The sequence below is a fragment of the Sceloporus undulatus genome, chromosome 2, assembly GCF_019175285.1.
Source record: "Sceloporus undulatus isolate JIND9_A2432 ecotype Alabama chromosome 2, SceUnd_v1.1, whole genome shotgun sequence".
Classification (NCBI taxonomy): Eukaryota; Metazoa; Chordata; class Lepidosauria; order Squamata; family Phrynosomatidae; genus Sceloporus; species Sceloporus undulatus.
Window position 1 is genome coordinate 309,134,972 of NC_056523.1, and position 16,961 is coordinate 309,151,932.

At 44.9% G+C, this 16,961-nt stretch overlaps 2 protein-coding genes across 3 annotated transcripts in view; one reads left to right on the plus strand and one right to left on the minus strand.

Moving 5' to 3' along the window:
- The window catches only part of WDR70 (WD repeat domain 70), a 157,624-nt gene extending 144,223 nt beyond the window's left edge, over window positions 1-13,401 (minus strand). For both annotated transcript variants that reach the window (XM_042452148.1, XM_042452147.1), the window contains exons 1-5: window positions 13,308-13,401; window positions 13,160-13,222; window positions 9,942-10,025; window positions 4,419-4,527; window positions 2,558-2,744 (exon numbers count right to left, since the gene is read on the minus strand). In XM_042452148.1, coding sequence (XP_042308082.1) covers window positions 2,558-2,744; window positions 4,419-4,527; window positions 9,942-10,025; window positions 13,160-13,222; window positions 13,308-13,332 — 468 coding nt within the window. In that variant the 5' untranslated portion in view covers window positions 13,333-13,401. The remainder of the gene's footprint in view (window positions 1-2,557; window positions 2,745-4,418; window positions 4,528-9,941; window positions 10,026-13,159; window positions 13,223-13,307) is intronic.
- A 1,041-nt stretch (window positions 13,402-14,442) lies between these two features.
- Window positions 14,443-16,961, plus strand: part of NUP155 (nucleoporin 155) — a 43,271-nt gene continuing 40,752 nt past the window's right edge. The window contains exon 1 of the mRNA XM_042453393.1: window positions 14,443-14,668. Within this exon, the coding sequence (XP_042309327.1) occupies window positions 14,530-14,668 (139 nt within the window). The 5' untranslated portion in view covers window positions 14,443-14,529. The remainder of the gene's footprint in view (window positions 14,669-16,961) is intronic.

Here is a 16,961-nt window from a genome sequence, read left to right on the forward strand (position 1 = left end):
GCATTTGGAAACAAGCCTCTCAGAGCTGTCTCTCACTGTGCCAGCTGTTACTGCCACCATTTTGCACAGCAGGGGAAAAGCGCAACAGGTAACAAACTGATTCTGGTCTACATTCCACCATAAAATACCAGTTACAGCCCTTGCGGCAATTAGTTACAAACAAAAACTTCTCATGATTCAGGCCAATGCAAATGACCTGTCTCAATGAATGTTCTTCCACCAAACCAAGTATCTGATTAGCACTATTTTTCTGCAGTCTCACACTGCTACTTTGGATCCATTCATTCCTGAATTAACCATTTTACTAGGTCTACTTTGTCTATACAAAGTAGCCTCTGGTTAGCTTAACAGCAAAAAAATAAAAAAATAAAAAAAAAATCATTTTAAGTAGAATCATAACACTGTCAACTTGGGCTATAATATTTAGTTGTTGAAAAATATTCTGATCAATTAAAAAGATGTCCCTAGTTAGTCAGCAGACTTCAACATTTTTTAAATATTAATATTTAAAAACATTGTGTAAATACATGGGTTCTTAAATGTTTACAAAAACCAGAGACAGTCCCTTCTCAAAAGAAGGATATCCTTATGTATTAACAACAGGGAATGGTTCTTTCAAAATGTCTCCTCAGCACATGCATGCATGACCTAAACATCGCTGGAAAACAAGACTACATGTTGGGGGTGGAGGGAGAACTGCACTCCAGCATCTGCTACATCCATACCTCTTTGAGGCCATGAAGGGAGAAAGGTAGCATGTTTTTCCTTCTCTCTTTTCATTGACACTACTGACAGGGAAAATTATGCCTGCTCATCAGGTACTATAGCATCAGTACCTTTTTGAGGTCTCTTGAATGAAACCATAGGCTTTGCATCCTCTGGATCTGCAGCTGGCCAAAGCATGCCCCTGATTTCTGCCAACAAGGAGAATAAACATGGCAGTAGTGCATATGCTATCCAGCTGATGGAAGAGGCCCTTCTTACTGCTCTCAAATGTCTTACAGTCTCCCTCTTGAACAGCAAATCAATACTTCCTGAGGATTTTCCACCTCTTTTTAGAGTTGTAGGTCTTCATTGGCAGATTCATGTAGGTCAGTAAACATAGTAAGTTTCTCTTGATGTTCTTCATTTAGTTAATAACATTATTCATTTCTCCTCCATACACATACACACTTCACCCTTCAGCAATCATTCACCCGGTGATATCATCCAAACTGAATGATCAAGTAGATTCAGAATGTAAGGATCTTTGGCATCTTCAACACAGACATTGTAACTATATAGATACTAAAGTGAAGCTATCTTCAAGAAATGTCCAGTTAGGGACCAAAAACCACTTCAAAAGACTTATAAAAATTATTGAAAAGTACTCCCCCAGCAGCCCCCTTGAAAATCCTCTCCTGTCATTCTGCATAGTCCTGCTCACTTTCTGATCACATTAAGAATATCATAAATGAAAGAATTACAGACATAGTGGGCTACAGTGGGCTCAATCATGATATTATGCACAATGACAAAGAACTTAAGAAAAAAAAGAAGAGGTGACAAGAGGAATATAGCAATATGTTTAAGAGTGATTTATTTTAGTATGAGGTTTCATGGATATCCACTTCTTCAGATGCAGTGATACCAACCCACCCACAGATGAAACTTGAACAGTGCATCTGAAGAAGTGGATTGATACCAATATAAGCTCATGCTAAAATAAATCAAGTCTTAATGGTGTTAAATAAATCAGTAAATCAAAATAAAATAAACTAAGTCTGAAAGGTGTTGCTAGACTCCTCTTTTCATTTCTTTCTTTCTTTCTTTCTTTCTTTCTCTTTTCTTTTTTGTGGGGCTGCAAAGGGAGTAACATGGTTATCTTTTTGGAAAAGAAATTTAAGATTTCATCAGCTCCCCAAGGTGGTTCCAAATAGCTTGAAATGTAATATTAGAAAACATGAAACATTTAGAAAAACTGACCATGTTCACACAGAATGATAAGCCAGTTTTATGTGCTGCAAATAGGAAGCACACTGACACACACAGCCCATTTGCTCTCTTTCAGTCCTCATTTTGTGAAAAACAAGCAAGTAAAACAAACTAGAAGGAATCTTATTACAATATCTAAACTTTGGTGCTCTAGAATACTACAATGCTACATTTGAAAATAGCTCCTGGAAACACATTTCTGATTGAAGATGCCATCTCTTTTTATCAGGCCAGTGACAGATGGATTATATGACTTTTGGAACATCCCTCCCTGCCTTTTGTTGTTGCTGCTGCTGCCTGTCTGCATTGTGTCTTTTTTTGCCTTATCCCAGTTATTCTCCTAAATATGTGTTTGGGTCCATTTGGGGGAGCTTAAAGCTCCGGAAAAATATTATTCTGTGGTATTTGCTAATAGAGAAATATTGTGCTGGACAAACAAATCAGGTGCCAAAATAATATATGTCTTCCTGATTTGTTTTACAGACTAGCAAGAAACAGGAATAGATGGCCTGTGTATATAATTGCTGGGGGCTCTAGCTTACTGTTACATGCAAGCATGTCTTTTAAGAGATTCAGAACTGACCTCATCTTCTTCCTGGATATTATCATTGTCATCCTCATCTTCATCCTTATCACTGCCCTCATAGCCAGGAGGAAGTGGAGGGCCAATGAGTTCATCATCAGAATCTTCCACTGACCCTTGGGGTGGCAGAGGTGGACCAATCAGTTCATCATCTGAGCTATCTTCGCTTTCACAGCTTGCTGAGTCTCTAGGTGAAAGGATGACAGGTGAAGAAGCATGTACATTATTCATTGCACCCACTTTTGCAGAGGACTGTCGCTGATGTCCCCAGCAAATCTACCTATTGCATTGCTGCCAAATGGGGAATGGAGACCACCATGCCTGGTAGTATCTGTGCAAGGGAGTCAAGTGATTAGATGTAAAATGGTGAGGAAATATGGCAGTTTGTGAGGAAGGGGGATTTGTCCGGATGTTGTAAGGTGTGTGATAGGACTACTTCAGCCCCAATAGCAGCAATTCTTGCCACTTCCATTTCTGCTAGCACCAGCAACAATGCAGCAAGTTGGCAGGGAGGATTTGCTAGGGAAAAAGAGAGAAGTGCCAAGTCCACTTCCTTTCTTTTCCAATCAGCACTTTATTCCAAGGAAATAACAGTAACAGCTCAGTGCCTTTCAAAACTTGCAGACAAAGTTACCCTCCTTAATGTGAGTGGGATTTCTTTCCAAAGATCCTAACTAACAAGAGAGGAAAATGTTTGCTGATGTTGCTTCTCTCGCTTATTCTCAGCTACAGTCAAAAAGAGACTGAGGTAAAGGTTGCAAGCAGGTGAAACTTGAGAAACACTACTTGTTTAGCTACTGCCGCTATCAATGAGAAAGAAACAGACTATGGAATGGCAGCAATTGGTACTGCTACTTCTCCTCTATAAAGATTCCCCCTCCCCAAAAGACCAAAAAAGGGGAAAGTCTCACCCACTGCTGGGAAACGGCTTGCAATCCATATTTGAGAAAACAGGCTTGCAACAAGAACAAAAGGATCAGACACTCTAGTATCAAGACAATGTTTGAGGAAAGCAGTGTTATAATGTGAATGGGTTTACTTAAAATTGAAGCTCAGAGTTAAGTGGCACATTTTTACAATAATTAATATACTTTGCTATAATTCCTTAACAATAGGATGATCAGTTGCCCAATGACAGCAGTTCCTACCGACATATACCAGTTGGTAAAGCTGAAGGCAGCAAGAAAACAAGTTTACATTATAGGTGGGCTGTTAATAATCAGGAGCCTTGGAGGTCTTTTATTCACAGGGCTGCTATCAATCAAAACTCATTTTATGGCATACAATATGTATATACGTGTGCATGTACACACAAACACACAAAACTCTCAACACCAGTTATAAGTACCATATATACTTGTCTATACATCTAAAATTTATGCCCAAAAATTGACCCCAAAATCCCAGGTCGACTTATTTATGGATCAGTATGATAATGTAATAGCAGCTCTTTCAGATTTCCCCATGCAGTTTCTTTCTGTCCTGAGCCAAGCAGATAGAGTCCTTGGAGATTGATTGATTGCTGTTTAACAGTCCCTCTCCAGCCCCCATGCTTCACTGTCTCAGGAGTGAAGGCTGAAACACTTAAGCCTCCTATTGATTACTGCTTCTCTCTTGTCCTTTGCATACACACACTGAAGGAGCCTCCACGTTTTACACTCGATCTATCCACAGGTCATGTCAAAGTCCATAATTTTGGCCCCAAAACTTGCCCTCGACTTATACATGAGGGCAACTTTGGTCAATCCATTTGCAACAATGTAATATCATCTTGCTTAAAGGTTGTTACCAGACCACCTCTTATTCTCCAGCCAGACCTAAAACCATAAACACATCTACAAGTTACTATTTTTATTTATACCTGGAAGATGTCCTTCCTACTGGGCATGGAGTTGCAGCTGACAAATTATCAACTCCAAGCTGATTACCAAGTTCTTTTTCTTTCTCAGCAGCTGCTTTCTCACGTTCTTCTGAAAAAGCAAAGAACATATAGAGTGAGAAGGGATAGCAATCTGTTACCTGCTTTAAAGGTTTTACTTATGTTCTGAAATGGATGGAGCAAAAAGAAAAAAAATCTAATAGTGTACAACAGACATTCATAGGTTATCACATCTTACTGTATACTATATACTCATGTGTAAGTCTAGAAATTTTAGTCAAAAAATTGACCTAAAAAAACTGAGTTGACTTATCCATGGGTCAATATAAGTACTGTACTTTAAATCTTATAAAAAGGGAACCATCTCTTGGTGAAAGGCAAAAGTGTAATCTGTCCTGGAAGCACTGACACTGACACACACACACACCTCTGCTCTCTCATCTATCCAGCATTTAGTAGGAGCTCAAACAGTTATGCCTGTTGGAATTTTGTTAAATTCTTTGGCATCATTTCCTTTGCTTCATCCCATAGATCCTTTGTCACATGCCCCTAAATTTTACCCTCAACTTATATATGAGGTCATATCAAAATCCATCATTTTAGCCCCAAAACCTGACCATGACTTATATATAAAATCAACTTATAGTCAAATATATATGGTAGTTTTTCTGATATCACTGGCTTTAACCCTGTGTCAAAGGAATTTCTTTTCAATACAACCAGTACATAAGGTTCAGACAAGAGTTCACTTCACCCCTTAACTGAAATTTGTTGTTGTTAAATGCAGTCAAGTCAAGTTTGTTTTATGGCAAACCTATGAGAGACTTCAAAGTCACTCTATCATTGACAGCCCTACTCAGGTCTCACAGACTAAGGGCCATGACTTCCTTGATTGTGTCTATCCCTCTGGAAAGTTGTCTTCTTTTCCTACTGCCTTTCTACCTTACCAAGCATTACTGTCATTTCTAGGGAGTCATGTTTTCTCATTTTATTAGTCAAAGTACAAAAGTATCAGTTTGGGATCTTGGCTTCTAGGAGAGTTCAGGCCTGATTTGCTCTAGGACACATTTCCTTGTCTTTCTAGCAGTCCATGTAATCCTCAGAAGTGTTCTCCAACACCACATCTCAGCTTTATTCACTGTCCAGCTTTCATAGCCATAGATAGAAATGGGAAATACAGTAACATGAACAATCCATACCTTAGTATTCAATTACATATAACTGAAGTTTACACCTTTCATTTTTTTAAGGTATTTCGGGTAGCTAGAACTAAGAAAAAATGAGGTGGAAATGGTCACATCTGTGTTTTTGTAGAAGAGACACAATGAATCCAACTGGCAACTGTAAGGAGAGTTGCTTCCCGAGAGTGGGGGGGATCTTCCCCCATCCGAAAATAGCCAACGGCACTCACCACAAACTCTGGAGTACTGCTGTTTATTTTGCTCTGTTTTGGGAAATTCTTATATTGCCCTCCCCTGTTCTTGGCCTAGATGGAATTAATTTCAAGCAGAGACTGGATAGTCACTTCTTGAGTAGAAAACAAGTCCCATTCATTCCCTCTCAGTTCCTAAAACACAGTAAAATTGCAATATCCTTCTCTCCACATGATTTTGGGATGTTCTACTGCCTGTTTACAAAGCATTTTTACACAGAATGTGTGGGTGGGTGGGTAGGTGGATATACACAAATAATTTGGCCTGCAGATCCACATGCAGCCCACAAGAAATGTTCTCCATTCATCTCACATTAAACCTGTGATACAGAGCATTGTTCACTTTTCTTTTATAAAAAGCAGCCATGTACTGCTCAGCCTGGTTTGGGACTGTGGCAAGGAGGCAAACTTTTTCTTCCCGCATACTATTTTCCTGTTGAATATCTCCTCTTAAAAATAATTATTTACCCATATGGATGTTGAAACTGAAGTAAAATGGAGCAGACAGTTGCAAGAAGGGATTCAAAAATATGTCTTTTAAAATGCATGTTGAATATACAGTATTCACTGGAGTTTGGTTCCAGGCCTCCTCATGCATACCAAAATCTGTGGATGTTCAAATCCCATTAAACACAATACCATAATAAAATTAGTGTCCCTTATATAAAATAGCAACATCAAAGTTTGCTTTTGGGAATTTATATTTTTTTGGAATATTTTCAACTATGGATAGCTGAATTCATGGATTAAAAAATCCGTAGATATGGAGGGCCAACTGTAATGTGGCCCTGGGCCTACAGAGAAAAGTATAAAGATGGTCTCTGCTACCAGCCAGAGCAAGAGTGCAAGATGAAACAGATCTTACTTCCTTCACTGCATCCTGTAGTTGAGGGACTGAAGACTCTTTGGAGTTTTCCTTCCCATCCATATCTAAATGGAGTTCCTTCTAGTTTACAATCTGAGCTCCCAAGGTTGTAAACACCAGTATTAGCCAGTAAGCAGCTCAACATCACTATTCTCTTTAATATTCTTTTATGTTATGGAATTTCAAGAAATCTATATGAAAGATGGCTAATCTTTCTGTCTATTTATTAAAGCAAAACAAACCAGTATAGACACTTAGAGGTGACAAAAGGAGGTTCCTCATAGCACCTAGGCCCATTTTTATACAAAGTTTACTATGGCCCTTTACAGATCGCCCGAAAAGGGTGGTCTGCTGGCACCTCCGCTTGCTCTGCGAGGGAGCCACAGCTTCCATACCGTGGAGCTCCCTCGCGGAGCAAAAAGAAGCCGCTAAAAGCGGCTTCTTTTTGCGCCGCGGAAATGACGCCGCAAGGCACCAATGGCGCACTCACAGCGTCATTTCTGCTGCGTGACGTGTGGACACTAGGCGTCCGCAATGCCAAAATGACGGCACCCGTGTAGAACTCGTGTAGGGTTAGGGGCTTCCAGAAAGGACACCCCTTTCTAACCCTAGTACATGCCGAGCATGTACTAGGGTACCCGTCTGTAACGGGCCATTGTCTAGGCACATAGTTTTGATTAACATTTCATACTTATGGTAACCTATCATTACATGATGATTAAGGCTTATCTCTCTTATCCTGTAATGAACACATCTTATACCAACATAAATATGTCCATTAAGCCAGCATTCTGCCAAGAAAGGAGTAATTATCTCTGTTAACCAGCACTGAAAGGTATGATGAACAGCCTAGGACACACCATAGGAAGCAGACATTAGGACAACTGTAGGAAGCAGTCCATAATACTACCCTCCTCTAACTGGACTCAGATGTTTTTTATTACTGTCACTATGTGCTTATGTAATTGTCGTCTAATAAAGATACAAGCCTTAGGTGGGATACAGACCACCCAAAAAGGGCAGTCTATCCACGCCTTGTTTTGCTGAGCGAGGGAGCCATAGTGGACAAACTGCACGGCTCCCTCGTGCAGCAAAAAGTGGGTTCTTTCTGCGGCACCACTGTGACGCCGCAGTGCACCAATGGCGCACTCGCGCCGTTACAATGGCGCATTCGTGCCGGGGTGTGCAGACGCTAGGCGTCCATCATGTCAAAATGGTGGCACCCGTGTGCAAAGGGCACCGCCATTTTGATGCCCTCATCACATGCTGGGGATGAGGCACGTATGGGCGGTGCGCCCTCGGCCAACCTCTAGCATGTGACGAGGGCACACTTTAGGCCCGTCTAGATCAGGCCTTAATGTACCTAAAAAGAGCATGTATTAGAGTCCACTAACTTTTGCTCTGGCTATGTGCCCTCAGGCATATTTAATCATGGAGGTGGACTGCACTTGGATGAATTCTCATTTTTTTCAGCTTCTGTGTTTGGATGTACTAGTGCTTTCTAGTTAGCAGCCTCTAGGCACAGATAGCTGAGGCACACAGTTTCTCTAAGAAGAAATAATGCTTGTAATAAAATCACCATGCATTCTCCAGTGTGCAACCATTTCTAACTCTGATTTAACACATTTTACTTTTAACAGCAAACCTACAGGCCTGAAACTGGCAAAATGGGTACCTTTTACACAACAATTTTGCCAAAAATTGCCACTGCTAATTGATGCTGCTGCTGCTAGGAAAATGGGAGAAAATCTTAGGACGTGACAGGAATGATTTGCTGATTGTATGGGCAGGGATGAGGACCAGAGTTGCTTCTAGCAGCTCTCATTCTGTCAGAACTTTAGCCCAACATAACTGAGATATATTTATTATTATTTTATTTATTTATGTTATTTATACCCCGCCCTTCATCCCTAATGGCTCTCAGAAGTGTAGTGGTTTGAGTGTTGGACGATGACTCTGGAGACCAGGGTTTGAATCCCAGTTCAGCCATATAAACTCACTGGGTTACTGTGGGCAAGTCCCACACTCCCAGCCTCAGGTGATGGCAATGGCAAACCCCATCTGAAGGCACTTGCCAAGAAAACCCCATGACAGCTTCACCTTGGGGCTACCCTAAGTTAGAAACTACTTCAAAGTAGGTTCACCTTAGATAAGTTGGAAACTCCTTGCAGGCATACAACAACAACAATCATTCAGTGCTTTCGCTAGAAGAAGAAAAGGATCCCATTGTCCACATGTAAAGAGCTAACTATCTTTCAAGCAGTATATGTCAGAAACAATTGCTTATCTAACTTAGGGCCTATCCCCAAAGAGCAGGATCTGTTGAACTCATTGAGACATACTTTAAACACATCTTATGTAGGAACTTTCTACCTCTGGGTGACTTTTTAGATTATCATAGGCCCGTTACAGACGGGCTCTTCCGGCGCCCCCGTCACGTGCTGGGGTTGGCCGAGGACCTAGCGTCCACACCGGCCTCACCCCTAGCACGTGACGAGGGCGTAAAGATGGTGGCGCCCTATACACACGGGTGCCGCCATCTTTACGTGCTGGATGCATAGCATCCGTACGTCGCACACCGGATGTGACGCCGCGAGTGCACGAGTAGCGCCTTGTGGCGTCTCATCCGGGGCTTTCGGCGCTTCTTCTTTGCTGCGTCCGGGAACCGTGCAGTTTGGATGCTGTGGTTCCCGGACGCAGCAACCAGCAGCGGCGCGAGACTGCCCCTTCTGGGCGGTCTGTAACTCGCCATAGGCATCTAAGAAAAACCTCTCACCACTATATTGTTTTCCTTTGCATTTGGCCTTGAAATGTCAAATGCAAAATGAAGGTTTTATTTTACATTATTTATTTACATTTATTTTCAAGAAAAGCTTCTGTTAGCTGCTCTGAACCCAATGGTTGTATGGGAGTAACCAAAATAAGTAAATATATAGAAAAATAAAGTGTGCATTGACTCTTTTATTACATCATTGCCTTATTTTTCTCAATGGAATGAGGGAAAGGGAAGGTTAGCAGGTAAAAATACAGAGCGCCCACGTTATACGTGGGTGCGCTATACGTGGCTTTGAGCATATGTGCAAAGTCCCATTCACTAGAATGGGGTTTGCGCATGTGAGGTATTTGGCTTACGCGGGGGGGGGGGGATGTAAATTGAGGACATAAATAAAATTAAATCAGAGCATTCATATGAAATAGCATCTCTCACCCAGAATCTTCCTACTTCTTTCCACAGCCGTTCTTCGAGTTTGTTCAAACATTGCATTGAAGTCAAAAGTTCGAGCTTTCTTTCCTGGGTGATGACGAGAAAAGACACGAGTAACTCAGGAGGTCAGGAAATCCTTAGCAACTTACTAAAATACTGATGAGGGTACGAAAATAAGAAAAATGACTGATATCTTACAATTATAATTAAATGTGCGGAATAAATGTTTTTTACATTTCAAAGCTCTATACCTACTCAGATATAAGACCTACTCTGTTCAGTGGGATTTCAATGATCAAAGGAAAATTTAAACCCAGCCTCAGTTCTGTTTCTCATCATAGTATCATAATAGTATCCTATTATAGAAACCATGCCCTATGAGGAAAGACTCAGGGAGCTGGGGATGTTTAGCCTGGAGAAAAGAAGATTAAAAGGTGATATGATAGCCTTGTTTAAATATTTGAAGGGATGTCATATTGAGGAAGGAGCAAGCTTGTTTTCTGCTGCTCCAGAGACTAGGACCCGGAGCAATGGATGCAAGCTAAAAGAAAAGAGATTCCACCTCAGCATTAGGAGGACTTCCTGACAGTAAGGGCTGTTCGACGGTGGAACACACTCCCATAGAGTGTAGTGGAGTCTCCTTCCTTGGAGGTCTTTAAGCAGAGGCTGGATAGCCATCTGTCGGGGATGCTTTGATTGTGAGTTCCTGCACGGCAGAATGGGGTTGGACTGGATAGCCCTTGAGGTTTCTTCCAACTCTACAATTCTATGATTCTAAGCCTTCCCCAATGGCTCCCTGTGGGCAAGCATTCTCCTGTGCTTCTCTATGGGGCAAGTGTTCCCAATGGCTCCCTGTGGGCAAGCATTCTCCTATGCTTCTCTATGGGGCAAGTGTTCCCAATGGCTCCCTGTGGGCAAGCATTCTCCTGTGCTTCTCTATGGGGCAAGTGTTCCCACCTAGTGGGAAGCTCTCCTATGCTTCTCTATGGGGCAAGTGTTCCCAATGGCTCCCTGTGGGCAAGCATTCTCCTATGCTCCCTATGGGGCAAGTGTTCCCAAGGGCTCCCTGTGGGCAAGCATTCCTCATGCTTCCTATGGGGCAAGTGTTCCCGAGGGCTCCGGTGGGCAAGCATTCTCCTAGCGCTCTCTATGGGGCAAGTGTTCCCCAGGGCCCTTGTGGGCAAGCATTCTCCTATGCTCTCCTATGGGCAAGTGTCCCAATGGCTCCCTGTGGGCAAGCATTCTCCTAGTGCTTCTCATGGGCAAGTGTTCCCCGATGGCTCCCGTGTGAGGCAAGCATTCTCCTATGCTCTCTATGGGGCAAGTGTTCCCGATGGCTCCTTGTGGGCAAGCATTCCCTATGCTTCTCTATGGGGCAAGTGTTCCCAATGGCTCCCTGTGGGCAAGCATCTCTCCTATGTTCTCTATGGGGCAAGTGTTCCCCAAGGGCTCCCTGTGGGCAAGCATTCTCCCATGCTTCTCTATGGGGCAAGTGTTCGCAATGGCTCCCTGTGGCAAGCATTCTCTATGCTTCTCTATGGGGCAAGGTTTCCCCATGGCTCCTTGTGGGCAAGCATTCTCCTATGCTTCTCTATGGGGCAAGTGTTCCCAATGGCTCCCTTGGGGCAAGCATTCCCTATGCTCTCTCTATGGGGCAAGTGTTCCCAATGGCCCTTGGGCAAGCATTCTCCATGCTTCTCTATGGGGCAAGTGTTCCCAATGGCTCCTGTGGGCAAGCATTCTCCTGTGCTTCTCTATGGGGCAAGTTTCCCATGGCTCCCTGTGGGCAAGCATTCTCCTATGCTTCTCTATGGGCAAGTGTTCCAATGGCTCCCTGTGGGCAAGCATTCTCCTATGCTTCTCTATGGGGCAAGTGTTCCCAATGGCTCCCGTGGGGGCAAGCATTCTCCTATGCTTCTCTATGGGGCAAGTGTTCCCAATGGCTCCCTGTGGGCAAGCATTCTCCTATGCTTCTCTATGGGCAAGTGTTCCCCGATGATCCCTGTGGGCAAGCATCTCCTATGCTTCTCTATGGGGCAAGTGTTCCAATGGCTCCCTGTGGGCAAGCATTCTCCTATGCTTCTCTATGGGGCAAGTGTTCCCAATGGCTCCCTGTGGCAAGCATTCTCCTGTGCTTCTCTATGGGGCAAGTGTTCCCAATGGCTCCCTGTGGGCAAGCATCTCCTATGCTTCCTATGGGGCAAGTGTTCCCCGATTGCCCTGTGGGCAAGCATTCTCCTATGCTTCTCTATGGGGCAAGTGTTCCCCGATGGCTCCCTGTGGGCAAGCATTCTCCTTGCTTCTCTAGGGGGCAAGTGTTCCCCATGGCTCCTTGTGGGCAAGCATTCTCCTATGCTTCTCTATGGGGCAAGTGTTCCGATGGCTCCCGGTGGCAGCATTCTCCTATGCTTCTCATGGGGCAGTGTTCCCCGATGGCTCCTTGTGGGCAAGCATTCTCCTTGCTTCTCTATGGGGCAAGTGTTCCCATGGCTCCTTGTGGCAAGCATTCTCCTTGCTTCTCTATGGGGCAAGTGTTCCCGATGGCTCCCTGTGGGCAAGCATTCTCCTTATCGTCTCTATGGGGCAAGTGTTCCCAATGGCTCCCTGTGGGAAGCATTCTCCTATGCTTCTCTATGGGGCAAGTGTTCCCAATGGCTCTCCCTGTGGGCAAGCATTCTCCTGTGCTTCTCTATGGGGCAAGTGTTCCCAATGGCTCCCTTGGGCAGCATCTATGCTTCCTATGGGCAAGTGTCCCAAGGCTCCTGGGGCAAGCATTCTCCTATGCTTCCTATGGGGCAAGTGTTCCAAGGGCTCCCTGTGGAAAGCATTCTCCTATGCTTCTCTATGGGGCAAGTGTTCCCCGATGGCTCCTGGTGGGCAAGCATTCTCCTGTGCTTCCTATGGGCAAGTGTTCCCCAATGGCTCCCTGGGGGCAAGCATTCTCTATCTTCTCTATCTCTATGGGGCAAGTGTTCCCCGATGGCTCCTGTGGGCAAGCATTCTCCTTGCTTCTCTAGGGGCAAGTGTTCCCCAATGGCTCTTGGGGGCAAGCATTCTCCTATGCTTCTCTATGGGGCAAGTGTTCCCCGATGGCTCCCTGTGGGCAAGCATTCTCCTATGCTTCTCTATGGGGCAAGTGTTCCCAATGGCTCCCTGTGGGCAAGCATTCTCCTGTGCTTCTCTATGGGGCAAGTGTTCCCCAATGGCTCTTCTCCACTCACCGAATCCAGAGAAGCCCATCGTGGCTGACAGCTCAGGGTCAGGTCCCTCCGGCTGGTCGGCATCTAATAAAGAAACGCAGAGAGTTTAAAGCCGCGTTGGTTGCGAGACGAGGCCGCCTTAAGGGCTTCTCTCCGCTCAGAGACTCACCGCTCTCCGGCCCTGGCTGCTCCATCGCTCCGGTCTAGGAAACCCAACAGAAGCACCGGCGAGGGGCAGGAAGCAGGAGACTCGCTGGCGGAAGTGGACGCCGAGCAACAGGGACACACTTCCGGTCCTTGTTCTCTGCAGAAGCGCCCCTAGTGGCCAGGAGGAGCCCAAAACACACACTCAAACTTCCCCAAACTGTGCTCTTGAACTTGAAGGGGTTTTTTGGACTTCATCTCCCAGAAGCCTCATCCACGTTGGCCAATAGTCTGGGATTCTGGGAACTGAAGTCCAAACCCATAAAGACCACAGTTGGGGGACCACTGCTCCAGAGGTTTTGAACTCCAGTTTCCAGATGCCGCAGTCACTTTGGCCCACAGTCAGGGATGATGGGGGATGAAGTCCAAAATATCTGGAGGACCAAAGTTTGGGAAGCCACTGAAAACACACACTGCAGAAATAATCCAGTCTGAGACCGCTTTAACTGTCCTGGGCTCAGTACTAGGGGATTCTGGGAACTGTAGTTTTGTGAGACATTTAGCCTTCTCTGCCAGGGCGAGCTCTGGTGCCGCAATAAACTACAATTCCCAGGATTCCCTAGCCCTGAGCATGGGGAATTAAAGCGGTCGCAGACTGGATTATTCCTGCAGTGTGTTTTGGACCTAAGTGTTAGGACGTCTTGGGAATCGTAGTTTGTTGTGTCCCCAGGGAGCTCCCTGACAGAGAAGGCTAAATGCCTCACAAAAACGACAGTTCCCAGAATTCCTTAGTATTATAGAGCCAGGGCAGTTAAAGTGATCTCAAACTGGATTATTCCTGCAGTGTGTTGTGGACCTAAAGTGCGGCAGTAACCATGGCTGTTACTCTTCCCCTCCAATAATAATAATAGTGATAGTAGTGATGATGATAATAATAACAACAACAGCAACAATAATAACATATTTTATTTATATTCCTCCTCTCCAAAAGGATCTAAGAAACACTCTCTCTCAGGAAGCCCCAAAACCATCCCGGAAGCCGAGGAGTGACGATCACTCTACACTTTCGCAGCTCTGTGGCCACAGTGGCCTCGCGGACAGGCAGAGAGCGCGCGCGCTTCGCGGTGCACGCCGGGATTTGGCGCGCAGGGGGCCGAGTCCGTCGCCCTCAGTGCCTCGGGCGCCTCCGCGACGCCGAGGACGAAGGTTCCGCGCGCCTTTGGTTCCGCGCTCTCCCCTTCGCCGCCATGCCTGCCGCCCTCAACCCGGCGGCCGCCCCGGGGCTGCAAGAAGCGCTGGAGAACGCCGGGCGCATCATCGACCGGCAGATCCAGGAGGACCGCTGCTACCCGGACCTCTCCGAGCTGCTCTCCGTTCCAGCGCCCGGTGAGACAGAGCACAGAGACTGGGCGGGAAGGGCTTAGGGCTTTCCACGTTTCCTCCTTCGAGGCTCAGTGAGAGGGGCCCCTGTGGCAGCATCCACACTGCGGGAATAACCCGCCTTTGAGACCGCTTCAACTGTCCTGGCTCAGGTCCAAAACACACGGCAGGAATAATAACCCAGTTTGAGACCGCTTCAACTGCTCTGGAATCCTGGGAATTGTAGTCTGTTCTGGCCCCAGAGCTCTCTCTTTCTCTGGTAGAGAAGAGCTAAGTGTCTCACAAAAACTGCAGCACCTTCAAGCAGGCTGAGACTGTATCCACACTGCAGGAATAACCCGCTTTGAGACTGCTTCAGCTGCCCTGGCTCAGTGCTAGGGAATCCTGGGAATCGTAGTTTGTTGTGGCACCACCAGAGCTCTCTGACAGAGAAGGCTAAATGTCTCACAAGCACAACACTTCCTAGGATTCCCTGGCATTGAGCCAGGGTCAGATAAAGAGGCCTCAGACTGGGTTGTTCCTGCCCTGTGTTTTGGAACTTTAATGTTCTGCCTTTGGGGTTCCTTCTTTGACTTTTGTTCCATTGCTGTTCCAAATCTGGGGCCACAACAAATTACAATTCCCCAAAAGTAGGGTTGCCATAATTGTCCACTATTACCAGGGACAAAATGTGGAACTGTAGGACAACTGCAGGACAAAACTCAGCCCAAAATGTAGGACATTTAAGAAAAAGGGAGGACCTTAAATGTCGTACATACCCAAAAGGTATGCTATTACATAAATAACCTAAAAACTATTAAACAAAAAAAAAACAGGTATGCAATGTTGAAAGATGTAAAAGGTATCATATTACACAAACAGGTTGGCAAAGCTCTAACGTATCACAATAGAGACCACAAATGACAAATACATTTGTTGAGACCAACAGTGAACAATATATATATATATATATATGTATGTATGTATGTATATATGGAGCCAGTCTTGCAAAGAGTCTATAGGAAATGCCCAGCAGAAATACCCAATTATATAGTTCACTGTTGGTCACAACAAATGCATTCATCATTTGTGGTCTCTGTTGTGGTATGTTAGAGCTTTGTCAATTCATTTATGTAATATTATATCTTTTACATCTTTCAATATTGCATACCGGTTTTTGTTTAGTAGTTTATGGGCTTACAGTGCCAACAAACACAAACACACATGTGGAATCATAGAATTGGAAGAGACCTCAAGGGCCGTCCAGTCCAACCCCCTGCCATGCAGGAATACACAATTCAAGCACACCTGACAGATGGCCATCCAGCCTCTGTTTTGAGACTGTTTTAAAAACCTCCAAAGGAGACCCCACCAAACTGAGGCAGTGTGTTCCAGTATCAAACAGCTCTTACTTTCAGAAAGTTCTTCCTCATGTTGAGGTGGAATCTCTTTTCCTGTAGATTGAATCCATTGATCCGGGTCCTAGCCTCTGGAGCAGCAGAAAACAAGCTTCCTCCAGCCTCCATGTGACATTCCTTGATTCCTTCAAATATTTAAATAGGACTATGTGGCATAGTGGCTTGAGCATTGGACTGTGGTTGTGGAGACCAGATTTCACTTCCTCACTCAGCCATGAAGCCCACTGGGTGACCTTGGGCAAGTCACATGCTCTCAGCCTCAGAAGAAGACAATGGCAAACCTACCTTGATAAAATCTTGCCAAGAAAACCCCATGGTAGCCTTAGGGTCATTGTGAGTCAGAAATGACTTGAAGGCACACAACAACAAAACCACATTGCCTCTTAACCTTCTCTTCTCCAGCTCCCCAAGCCTCTTCTCATAGGGCAGTGATGGCGAACCTCTGGCACACGTGCCAGAGGTGGCACTCAGAGCCCTCTCTGTGGGCACATGTGCCATCGTCCCAGCACAGAGTTTGTTACTAGAAAGCCAGAGGGACATGGCACTTTGCAATAAATAAGTGGGTTTTGGATTGCAGTTTGGGCACTCGGCCTCAAAAAGGTTCACCATCACTGTCATAGGGCATGGCTTCCAAACCTTTCACCATTTTGGCCATCCTTCTCTGGACACTCTTAGAGGCACCATACAGACTAATAAAACTCCTTACATGTTAAAATCACAATAGAATGATGAAAGAAACACAGGCCTGTTACAGACAGGCCAAAATAAAGCTGCTTCAAGTCACTTTGGAGGTATGGTATTTCAATGATGCATGAGTCCTAAGAGTCCAAAAGCCACATCAAAGCTGCACTCCAGTCCTTAGGTCTGGAGCGTGGCTTTGGTGCGGCTTTTAGACTCTTAGG